Consider the following 12,718-nt stretch of genomic DNA (forward strand, 5'->3'; position numbering starts at 1 on the left):
ATTTGAATGGCACTTTGGAGCATATCTGCACTGCTTGTTGCACCCCGGGCCAGCACCAGTCCATTTGAATGGCACTTTGGAGCATATCTGCACTGCTTGTTGCACCCCGGGCCAGCACCAGTCCATTTGAATGGCACTTTGGAGCATATCTGCATTGGTTGTTGCACCCCGGGCCAGCACCAATCCATTTGAATGGCACTTTGGAGCATATCTGCATTGCTTGTTGCATCCCAGCACCAGTCCATTTGAATGGCACTTTGGAGCATATCTGCACTGCTTGTTGCACCCCGGGCCAGCACCAGTCCATTTGAATGGCACTTTGGAGCATATCTGCACTGCTTGTTGCATCCCGGGCCAGCACCAGTCCATTTGAATGGCACTTTGGAGCATATCTGCACTGCTTGTTGCATCCTGGGCCAGCACCAGTCCATTTGAATGGCACTTTGGAGCATATCTGCACTGCTTGTTGCACCCCGGGCCAGCACCAGTCCATTTGAATGGCACTTTGGAGCATATCTGCACTGCTTGTTGCACCCCGGGCCAGCACCAGTCCATTTGAATGGCACTTTGGAGCATATCTGCATTGGTTGTTGCACCCCGGGCCAGCACCAGTCCATTTGAATGGCACTTTGGAGTATATCTGCATTGCTTGTTGCACCCCGGGCCAGCACCAGTCCATTTGAATGGCACTTTGGAGCATATCTGCATTGCTTGTTGCATCCCGGGCCAGCACCAGTCCATTTGAATGGCACTTTGGAATATATCTGCATTGCTTGTTGCATCCCGGGCCAGCACCAGTCCATTTGAATGGCACTTTGGAGCATATCTGCACTGCTTGTTGCACCCCGGGCCAGCACCAGTCCATTTGAATGGCACTTTGGAGCATATCTGCATTGCTTGTTGCATCCCGGGCCAGCACCAGTCCATTTGAATGGCACTTTGGAGCATATCTACACTGCTTGTTGCACCCCGGGCCAGCACCAGTCCATTTGAATGGCACTTTGGAGCATATCTGCACTGCTTGTTGCATCCCGGGCCAGCACCAGTCCATTTGAATGGCACTTTGGAGCATATCTGCATTGCTTGTTGCACCCCGGGCCAGCACCAGTCCATTTGAATGGCACTTTGGAGCATATCTGCACTGCTTGTTGCACCCCGGGCCAGCACCAGTCCATTTGAATGGCACTTTGGAGCATATCTGCACTGCTTGTTGCACCCCGGGCCAGCACCAGTCCATTTGAATGGCACTTTGGAGCATATCTGCATTGCTTGTTGCATCCCGGGCCAGCACCAGTCCATTTGAATGACACTTTGGAGCATATCTACACTGCTTGTTGCACCCCGGGCCAGCACCAGTCCATTTGAATGGCACTTTGGAGCATATCTGCACTGCTTGTTGCACCCCGGGCCAGCACCAGTCCATTTGAATGGCACTTTGGAGCATATCTGCACTGCTTGTTGCACCCCGGGCCAGCACCAGTCCATTTGAATGGCACTTTGGAGCATATCTGCACTGCTTGTTGCACCCCGGGCCAGCACCAGTCCATTTAAATGGCACTTTGGAGCATATCTGCATTGCTTGTTGCATCCCGGGCCAGCACCAGTCCATTTGAATGGCACTTTGGAATATATCTGCATTGCTTGTTGCATCCCGGGCCAGCACCAGTCCATTTGAATGGCACTTTGGAGCATATCTGCACTGCTTGTTGCACCCCGGGCCAGCACCAGTCCATTTGAATGGCACTTTGGAGCATATCTGCACTTCTTGTTGCACCCCGGGCCAGCACCAGTCCATTTGAATGGCACTTTGGAGCATATCTCCACTGCTTGTTGCATCCTGGGCCAGCACCAGTCCATTTGAATGGCACTTTGGAGCATATCTGCACTGCTTGTTGCACCCTGGGCTAGCACCAGTCCATTTGAATGGCACTTTGGAGCATATCTGCACTGCTTGTTGCATCCCGGGCCAGCACCAGTCCATTTGAATGGCACTTTGGAGCATATCTGCATTGGTTGTTGCACCCCGGGCCAGCACCAGTCCATTTGAATGGCACTTTGGAGCATATCTGCATTGGTTGTTGCACCCCGGGCCAGCACCAGTCCATTTGAATGGCACTTTGGAGCATATCTGCATTGGTTGTTGCACCCCGGGCCAGCTCCAGTCCATTTGAATGGCACTTTGGAGCATATCTGCATTGGTTGTTGCACCCCGGGCCAGCACCAGTCCATTTGAATGGCACTTTGGAGCATATCTGCATTGCTTGTTGCATCCCGGGCCAGCACCAGTCCATTTGAATGGCACTTTGGAGCATATCTGCATTGCTTGTTGCATCCTGGGCCAGCACCAGTCCATTTGAATGGCACTTTGGAGCATATCTGCATTGCTTGTTGCATCCCGGACCAGCACCAGTTCATTTGAATGGCACTTTGGAGCATATCTGCACTGCTTGTTGCATCCCGGGATAGCACCAGACCATTTGAATGGCACTTTGGAGCATATCTGCACTGCTTGTTGCACCCCGGGCCAGCACCAGTCCATTTGAATGGCACTTTGGAGCATATCTGCACTGCTTGTTGCATCCTGGGCTAGCACCAGTCCATTTGAATGGCACTTTGGAGCATATCTGCACTGCTTGTTGCATCCTGGGCTAGCACCAGTCCATTTGAATGGCACTTTGGAGCATATCTGCACTGCTTGTTGCATCCTGGGCCAGCACCAGTCCATTTGAATGGCACTTTGGAGCATATCTGCACTGCTTGTTGCATCCTGGGCTAGCACCAGTCCATTTGAATGGCACTTTGGAGCATATCTGCACTGCTTGTTGCATCCTGGGCTAGCACCAGTCCATTTGAATGGCACTTTGGAGCATATCTGCACTGCTTGTTGCATCCTGGGCCAGCACCAGTCCATTTGAATGGCACTTTGGAGCATATCTGCACTGCTTGTTGCATCCTGGGCTAGCACCAGTCCATTTGAATGGCACTTTGGAGCATATCTGCACTGCTTGTTGCATCCTGGGCTAGCACCAGTCCATTTGAATGGCACTTTGGAGCATATCTGCACTGCTTGTTGCATCCTGGGCTAGCACCAGTCCATTTGAATGGCACTTTGGAGCATATCTGCACTGCTTGTTGCATCCTGGGCTAGCAGACTCCTCCCTGTCAGGGTCTTCATTGTTTTTACTGTGTTTTACCCTGTAGGTTCGCTGCCTTCAAATCGTTTTTGATGGGTCCCCTGCATTGGTTCGATTGCATGGCACATTGCACTTTGAAACACACTGGCACTTACTTGTTCTTTCTGCTGTATGTTTGTGTGTTATTCACACACAGTATGCCGCCCGAGCCGCATGATAAGAGACTGTGCCTGATGACGTCAACAGCAGCGAACACTGCACTCTCATGTGATAACATAATGCGCCCCTCAGAGGGCACACCCTATTCCACGCCCTCCATCCAATTTGTGGTTCTCAAAGGATTTTAAAGGGTGTATTGTCTGCCACCTGCATTGTAAAGATTTTCGGTACAATGTGATGATAACTTGTGGATTTGATTGGACTTATTGTCTGCTTTTATGTCATGCGATCGAGTTGTAAAGATGTTAATGAATCTACAATAAACATCATATTCATTCGTAGGGAAGAAGCAGCCACTGGTGAGGAGGAGTGCGGACCGACAGCCTGCTGAGCGCCTGCTGGTCGAGGTCGACCTTTAAGATGGCTGAGCACATGTCATGCCCGAGGCGTGGGGTGGCCTGGAGTGGTGCAGATCCGGAGAGGTGGTGTCTGCCGATAGACTGCATCAGAGGAAATCTTGGTGGGTCTTCTATCCAGGGGAGATGTATGTACCCCGTAATTGGTGTAAGACCTGCTTGTGGTGCTCTGTACCCTCTTAACATACTGGCAGCCCTGAATATCTGATTTTCGCAACTCACTTTTTTGTACTTCACAACTCTGTTTGTTCTGTGGAATTCCACTTACATATCTGTCATTATGTTATGTATGGTTGTTTGAAATTCAAAATAAAGTACTGAAAGAAAAACACAAAAAACACTGCTTAGGCACTAGAGGGATCTCAGATACTCACCAATTTTGAGCAGTTAATGTTTGGGTCTCACAATCTGTCACAAACCTGGCTGGGTGAATGGGACGGTGGCTCTGACACTGAAGCAAACCCACCACTCTCATATCTAAAGGGAAGGCGGATGTGAGGGATGGTACACATCTGCAATAGAAGCACCGCGTTGGCCCCACCGGCTCACTGGGATGGGGCAGATGTCAACCCCAGAGTTCCAGGAACTCCCCTAGCAGCACCAGCAGCGGTCACATATGAAGAACGCCACCAGGATCAGTAGGTAACATACAAAGCAGTGATGGGTACCATGGTGGAGAAAGGGAAAGGATCTGGGATAGAGGTAAGGTAAGTACAACGAAAGTGCAACAGAATGCCAAACAGTGAACGAACCATCTGCAGGGGGTAGTCTCACAACGAATGAAGTTGGAAGGCAACTTCCACCCTTCCTGACTCTACTTAAACTAACCCAGAAGGGCTGATCAAGCTGCACCTGTTCTCCTATTGGTCCTCCACCAGTCTCTGACCTGGCTCCACTTCCTGTTCTTTCTCTCCAGCCTCACAGGCCCAGTCTCCACCTTCACCCTCCTTTCTGTTCTGGTTTTCGCCGTACCCTACTTTCCTGTTATTTCCCTCATTTATTGTCCTTACTTCTACAAGCTTTTGCCTCAAATTCCTGACACGTACAGTGGCAGCAGATTAAAGTCCAAAACGTATACTCTTGGACAGGAAGGCTTTTTCCCGGAGCACTACATACTGATATACCAAGTGGTATGCTGACGCTAAATCAAGGGTAGAAAAGAATTCTGATCTACTCGAGGTCGCCACTATCTCATAAATACAGGAAATCCACCCATGTTTTAAGCTTCACCCCTCCCCCACACCCGAAAATCCTTGCACAATCTCATACCTCCCAAACTTGTTATGACAATATTTGTTGAAGAAAGCCACTATGAAAATGTAGCAGGCTATGCAATTCCCACATCGCACAATTTCACTAATTTGTTTACCACCTCCTGCCTCACCATTAAGGACATATTTCTCAGATTGTCTTAATTGGGGAAACATGGCGACAGGCTGACGACGGTCGCGGGAGCTCCTGGAGTAGTGCGAAGCATGAGCTGAGTCGAGCGATTTTTCTAAGAGGATTCAGCCCACCAAAGATGTGAGACGGAGCAGAAAGGAACGGATGAGATAATAATTAATAAGACTAACCTCTGAAAGTATTGGGAACCTTCTTGGCCGGTTACATGGGTCGGGATACAGCGTATCAGCAGGGGACCTGGAGACGTGTAGCGGACCTCTGGAGGAGGACGAGGTCAGCCTCAGCACTGGTTGGTTTCTGGGCTGGCAGTGTCAGAACAGGACACTGGTCGGTAAGAGTGGAGGAGAAGCCTGGGAAGAGTCGGGGCGGACGCTGTGGTGGCTTGATCTATTCTGAACTCACGAACAGACGGGGCAAGGCGCAGGAGTTGGAAAAGTTTACAATGCAAAGGAATAGTGGCTTTGTCGATGGAAAAGGACTCGGACTCGCTCCTAAAAGCATTGCAGTGTGATAAAGAGAGGGAGAAGGAGGGAGAGAGGGAAGACATTGCAGCCATAGAAGGAACAGGTGGTGTACGAGCGGGGATAGAGGCACTGGAGGAGGCAGACAGGGGCACTTTTAACGCACCAACCAATAAGGGAGCCCCCTCAAATCAGATAAGAAACGGTATCAGCTAAGGTCTCATCCCGAGGCAAAAAACAAAGGCGGTAAAACCAGTGCTAGCAGAGAACAGGTGATCAGGGAGGTGATCAGGGAGGTGATACCAGTCTCACCAAAAAGAAAAGCGACAAAATCCAGGGTGAGACAATACCGGTGTGGCGGTAAGGCAACGCGCATTCAGATAAAACCTGCCCCGTCTCTCACCTCTTATTTTAAAATATTGGAACATGTCACAGCCCCTAAAGGAGGAGGAAACAAGGTCACCCAGGTAATTTCGGTTCCCTTGCAATTGGAATATCGATTTGCCTTACTAGCAAATGAACAAAGCGGAGACGGCCAGTGTGAAGACCAGTGTGAAATCCAGGGGGCAGATAGAACTGCTAATTCCCTCTATACTACAGCTACATCCCCCATTGTGTCATTCTCAGGTGTTAGCCAACCTCAAGGTAGAGGCGGTACCTTGGAGGGGGATCTTATGGAAAAGATACAAGGAGTAGAGGGGACAAAGAGTCAGGTGGAATTGATGTTTCTTAGCTTAAAACAAGATATTCCCTCGAAATTTGAGATTTCTGAGCTCAATCAGAAAGGGATCCACGATAAGTGCGATAACCTGGAAGAAAAGCTGGATTATATTGCTTTACGAACTGGGGCTTTGGAGAGCGAGGTGAAGATCTTGTCAGAAGTAGTTTCAGAAAATACTAAATATTTAGAAAAATTAAAAGCACAGAACAGAACCTTGCAGGAAGGTATGGAGAGGCTCGAGATGCAGCCCAGACAAAACAACCTAAGAGTCCTTAAAATCCCAGAGGGTGCAGAAGGGGGAGATATTAAGGCCTTTATATGTAAAATGTTGAAAGAAGGAATCCTGAAGGACAGACCTGACTTAGACCTGGAGAAAGTGATCCAGAGAGTCCACAGAGACCCCTTTAAACTAAACCCGGCCAGAAAGGCTCCGAGGAAAATATTGATAAACTTTCTCATGTACGCGATAAAAGAGCTAATACTGGGGAAAGCTTTGAAAGAAACGTCCTTAAAATATGAGGCATTCAGTTATCAAGTTAGATCAGATCTTGGGAAAATAACAGCTCAGAGGCAGTGGGAGCTTGGGACCAGAATGGGTGAGCTGAGAAGTAGGGGTGTCCAGGTCCAAATGAATTTCCCTACTATGCTTAAAATAATGTGGCAAAATAAAATGCATAACATTAGTAGTGCAGAGGAAGTGGACACGTTTTGGGCGCAGATGTAGAGATGAGTCTGATACAGACATTTGAGGTAAGAAATAGAATTTTGTTAGAGATAGATATTGTGTTTATTTAACAGAGAAAAATAGGGGGTTTCTTCAATGTTTGTGTAAATGCTTCCTGCTGGGACGGGAGGGTCTCGAATGGCAGTGTGAACCGCCGAAGGAGTAAAAAGGGGGTTTCCTGGGGGGGAGGTGGGGAGCACAGGGTGTGGGGAGCAAGGGGAAAAAAAGAAAAAATGTAGTCCCCGTGGAAGAGTTGGGCCCAAGATTGAAGAAGTCAGGAGGCTATAAGGACAATAGCTTTAAATATGGATAGATTTAACTAAATTAAACTATTAACATGGAGTGTGAATAGGCTGAGGAATAGGAGAACGATGTCCCGGGTAACAGAATTTCTAAGGAACAGTGAGGCACACATTATTTTTTTACAAGAGACCCATTTGGAAGCACCAGAATGCAAACAGAGCTATAGTAAAGTAAGATGGGTCCAGGAGGTGCTCTGCTCTGAGCAAAGAGGAAGTACAAGGGGAGTGGCACTAGTGAGAAGAAGTAATGCAGGAATAAAAGTAGTTAAATATGAGACAGACCAGATTGTCTTAATTGGCACAAACCCTGCTTTACGGAAGAATCCCTTAAATTCTGAACACTTCCTTGAAATACTTGCTGCATCCCACAGACGCATGGTCAGTCGTTTCGGCCTGAGGGTTGTCATGTTATGCTGTGATGAGCTTTGGATTCAATATGTATCTGTTTGGTCAGCCTGTACTAGAGGAGTTGGACTGACCCTTTATGTCCTTTTCTAGTGAGGGATAGCTGTGCAGTTGATCACTCCTCGGCCGTTGTAATCTGCATGCTTGCAAAGTAGTAATCGTACAAGACCCTTTCGAAGGATTCTTCACTTGAGTGACTCCAGGCATTCGTACAGAGTGACTTGCACACTACTCTGTGTAACAACTGCCCCACCGCTCTACTTCAAGCTACACATATCCAGAGAGTAAATATGTATCTCCCTCACAAGGATTTCTTTTTGAAATAGTGAGTGGTTAAAGGGATGGGTATTGTCGCCGAGGATGTACTCACCTTTTACAACACAACAGCTAACAATCAAGATCAGCATAAGAACTTTGGCACCTAGTAGGGCTCCCAGCGATGCGTGAACTCCGTAGGATGTGCCTTCGATATCAGGACCTGCATATACAAAGGACAGTGAGATCTGTTAGAAATGGTCAGTCTTCCATCAATTGCAGCTCAATGGCTGAAGGAGATGTAGTAAGGAACGTAGACAAGCCCTTTATCAACAGTACTACAAATACCTGTACTAGGGGCGCGGGACCTTCGTATTCTCGTATCCACCCATGTCTGCGGCTCTTCTTCCTGAAGTTACCTTTTCCAATCTACTGAATGGAAGAGTCCATTTACTTCTCACTAGGTCTGGTGGGTTTGTCAATGGGACAGTAACAGCACCTCTCAGTTGGGCATATCTACTTCTAATAACACAGCACTTGCACTTCCTAGGGGGAGGCTGCTGGAAACAGACAGTGACAGCACTTCTATGTAGGGCCACTATCCTTTAAATAAGCAGGACTAGCGCCTTGCAGCAGGCCAGCAATACTTTTAATGGACAGATAGTGTAAGTTTAATGGGAAAGTTGTATCACTTCCCAGAAGACCTTCTATCATTTTAATGGGTAAGCGGGGTCACTTTCAGCAGCCTGCTGGATCTATAATGGGTAGTTCGCCACCTCCCAGCATGTTTGCTGTAGATTTAATACACCCTTCTCATTGGGTATGCTATACTCTACATGGGACCCTTGCATTATTTTTTTAGCAGCCCTGCTCTATTTTTAATATGATGGCACCAGAACTCCTCACGCATTCGCAGGTTTACTAATCTTTTCATGCAACAGTTAAATCGCTGCTTTGCAGCTTTCTGTATTTATAAGGGGGCAGCTGCACCGCTTCCTAGCAGAACTGCTGTACTTTATGGAACCAGCAACCCTCAGCAGGTCAGCTGTCCCTTCCATGGAATAGTACTGCCACGTCTCAGCAGGGTTATGACACCATTTTTGATAAGTGTCAATATATTCCATGAACGTCTGTACCTTTAAGGGGAAAGCGAAGCTGACTAAGTGAGTTTTTTGCACTTGTGTGCACAGAATGTGAGATTTGTGGTGTAAAATTGTCTCTAGCAGCAGATCTATACTCAGGAGGTACCTGCAGTAAATTTGGGAGGAGTTTTAGGGCTTCCTTAAGATTCTGGCAACTGGGTCGGCAAGCCACTTGGGTGGTAAAGTTCTCACATCTGCCTGCCACGCAGTGACCCACACTATCCTAATTAGAAATTTGATCCTGCAATAACCACTTGTGCTTTAGGAAAATGCTCAAAACGTGGCTGTTTGCACAGGCCCACTTGTAATTCTGTCAAGGTCCTGGCACACGCTATTGCTAGCGCCATGAAACCTCCTGGTGAACATGCTCTCTACAAGTAATTAATAACATAACATATCTAGACATCCCCGCCTATTGATGGGAACTTTTCATTGAAAGTTCTCCTGCTGACACACTGGAGCACGTTTGCTGGGATAGCGTATTGCTGCCCACCATACTACGTCAGGCCAGCTTGCTGGAACAGCTAACTTGCATAGTGGGAATTTGTTTTTGAAAAACAAAATGTCAGTTCCTAAAAAAACAAAACTTTAGTCACAGGAGTCTTCTCGTTGCAAATTGGGATAATGCCTGGGACCACTGTGCTGGGCTCGGTGTATCCAAGCAGGAAAAACAGCGTTTGCTGTCCCACCCTAAAAAGGCAGGCTCTTCTAGTGCTATAAAGCCATTGCAAGGCGCTTCTGATGCCGAAGCCTCGTGAGAATTGCCTCTCAGAAAGACAGTGGTTCCCCTTCTCCAGTTGAGGTGCGAGACTCAAGAGGATAGGACATCTGACAAATTTTTTTTTCCATAGTTTTTTATTAGTTTGATACAAACAAATACATAGCATTCTGTCACGGGGTTAGCCAAACGTAGTATGTATGCGATGGTTACAGGCACTTTAAGGTAAGATATCTGTTTTAACTAATCCCCTCTTACATTGACTTGCTGAGAAAATTAGGCAAAGGCTGATAGAAGGAGAGAGACAGAAAAGAAAGAGGTGAAAGGGAGATATGAGAGAGGTTCTGTGGCACTGAGTCTAATAGGAGTTTTAGTCCTGTGACAGATCTGACACCCCACTAGGTGGCCTATGGTGGGAGTGGTACAAGCCCCCCGATGTCCCTTCGGCCCATCCGAACCTCCGGTTCGCTCTCACCCCCCCCCCCCCAGCGGGGAGGGGAGGAGGGAGCCGGACTGGCCTCAAGGGGGCTTGTAAGAGTCTAGGTACATGTCGAGTGACCTCCACATCCCCCTGGTTGCTGGTCTCCAGGGCAATTTCTGCAACGCAATGTTATCCGCGCCTCTGAGGTACGTCACCCAGTTGAGCCAGCCCTTGTATGAGGTCTTAGTCGTGTCCTTCCAATTGGTGAGGACCATTTTCACTGCTGAAGTGAGAAGCAGGTCCAGTAGGTCTTTATCATGCTCCGATCGTAGTGCTGTGGTCATGAATGCCGTGGTGAGGGAGGAAAATTCAGTTGTTAGTGTGCAGCCCAGTACGTTACTTATGAACCCAAAGATTCTCTCCCAGAACTTTTTAAGTGATGGGCAGTAGTAGATAAGATGTGCTAGGTCCCCCTTTTCCTTGCTACAGTTCCGCACAACTCATCTTCTCTGAGGCCTAGTGAGAATAATCGAGCGGGGGTCCAGAAGGCTTTGTGGAGTAGCCAGAATTTAGTTTGTGCTAGTACCGGGGTGATTTTATTACGTGAGGCAGAGGACCATAATGTCGTCTGTTCTTGCTCATTAAGTGGGGTATTGCCTTGTTTTATCCAGTAGTTACTTGACTTGTCATTAATGTTGGTGGTGTTTGGGCGTAGCAGTTTATAGAGGTGTGATACCTGATGACCTAGTTTGTTGATCTTTGCCAAATACCGTGGAATTGACGGTTGAGCTGGTGATAGTTTGGCTTTGGAAAGAGCTGTTTTGATTTTCAGGAAATTGTAGAACTCGATGTCTAGATTTCAGTACGGCAAACGTGGTAGGGCACCCCCCTTCTTCTAGCTGGGTGGGAGATGCCTCTCTCTATCCATGTTTCGAGGGCAAGGCATTTCCCCTTGTATCTGATCTTGCTGTTGGCCCAGAGTGACCCCAGCTTCGAGTCCTTTATGCTGTTCTCCATTTTCTTATCTATTTTTAGAAGGGCAATTTTTGTGTTCTTACAAATGGATCTAGAGGCATGAGGATGTTTGTTAGCTGTTAACAGCGCCATTGGGTTTAGGTTGTTATGTGTACCCTTGAGGAGGTGCTATCCAATAAGCCCCTTGTTTTGCCAGAAATGCAGTTTGGAAGGTTCTATAGTCTGCTAGGTTTAATCCTCCCAGTTTTTTCTCCAGTCTTAGATTTTTATGCTTATCCGTGCCTTCTTCCCCCGCCATAGGAATTTAGTAATCATGTTATCTACTTTACGGTGGAAGTCATCTGTGAGCAGGACTGGGAGCATGCTGATCATGTAGGTGATCATTGGGGTGATCATCATTTTGATCATTTCGATTCTGCCCCACCAAGTTATACATTTCGGGGACCATGCCTCCAGGAGTTTCTTAATCTTTTCTAGCAGTAGCTTCTCATTGTGGCCTAGTGTGGTCGTTGCCAAAGTGTATGCCTAGATATTTGATAAACCCTGTTTGCCAGGCCAGGCCTGAACCCCCTAGGGTGTCCCGAGTGCAGTGGATGTTCAGGGGTTTGCATTCTGATTGGTCCCTGTTGAGCTTGTATCCTGAGTGGCCTGAGTATATCTCTGTGGTGTCTATCAGGGCCTCAATTGAGGTCTTTGGTTGTTCTGTCACTATTAGGATGTCATCTGCGTAGGCGGCCAGTTTTATTACAACATCATTAATGTTGACCCCTTTTATTTTCGCGTTTAGCTTGATGACGCTGATCAGGGGTTCTAATGCCAACAGAAAGAGTGAGGGGGACAGTGGGCAGCCCTGTCTAGTGCTGCGTTCTGAGGGGTTCAGAGAGTGACCCATTAATGACAATGCGTGCTCTCGGATCCCCGTACAGCGCCATCACCTTCCGAATATAACCTTCCCCTAAGTTGAAGGATATTTCATGCACTGTTCCAGGAAGGTCCATGATACCCTGTCGAAGGCCTTTTCAGCATCCAGGGTGATAGCTACCGCTGCTTCTGTTTTCTTTGTAGTGTGATCTAGTATGTGGCAGAGAAGTCTGGTGTAGTCGTTCGACATTCGTGTTCTCAGGAAGCCTACTTGGAAGTTGCTTATTAAGTTGGGTAGGACTGAGTTTAGTCTGGTTGCTAGGATTTTTGTATATATCGTGCAGTCCATAATAATTTGGGATATGGGCCTGTAGTTCTTGGGTAGCAACTCATCCTTACCCTCCTTTGGGATTACTATTATGTTCGCTTTGGACATGGATTGAGATACCAACCCATTCTCTGCACAGTGATTGAATACCCTCTTCATGGTAGGTTTTAGCTGTTCCACGAAGGACTTGTAAAAGGTGGCTGTGTATCCATCCAGGCCCGGGGCTTTGTTATCCTTCATAGATTTGACCGCCATTTCAATCTCAGTGGTGTTAATTTCTTGCCCTAGACTC

General features: G+C 47.6%; 1 protein-coding gene across 1 annotated transcript in view; it reads right to left on the reverse strand.

The window, feature by feature from the left end:
- LY6G6F (lymphocyte antigen 6 family member G6F) overlaps positions 1-12,718 on the reverse strand; it is a 117,836-nt gene that overhangs the window by 64,813 nt on the left and 40,305 nt on the right. The window contains exon 3 of the mRNA XM_085641385.1: positions 8,097-8,204. Within this exon, the coding sequence (XP_085497511.1) occupies positions 8,097-8,204 (108 nt within the window). The remainder of the gene's footprint in view (positions 1-8,096; positions 8,205-12,718) is intronic.

The sequence above is a fragment of the Triturus cristatus genome, chromosome 1_1, assembly GCF_964204655.1.
Source record: "Triturus cristatus chromosome 1_1, aTriCri1.1, whole genome shotgun sequence".
NCBI classification, from domain to species: Eukaryota; Metazoa; Chordata; class Amphibia; order Caudata; family Salamandridae; genus Triturus; species Triturus cristatus.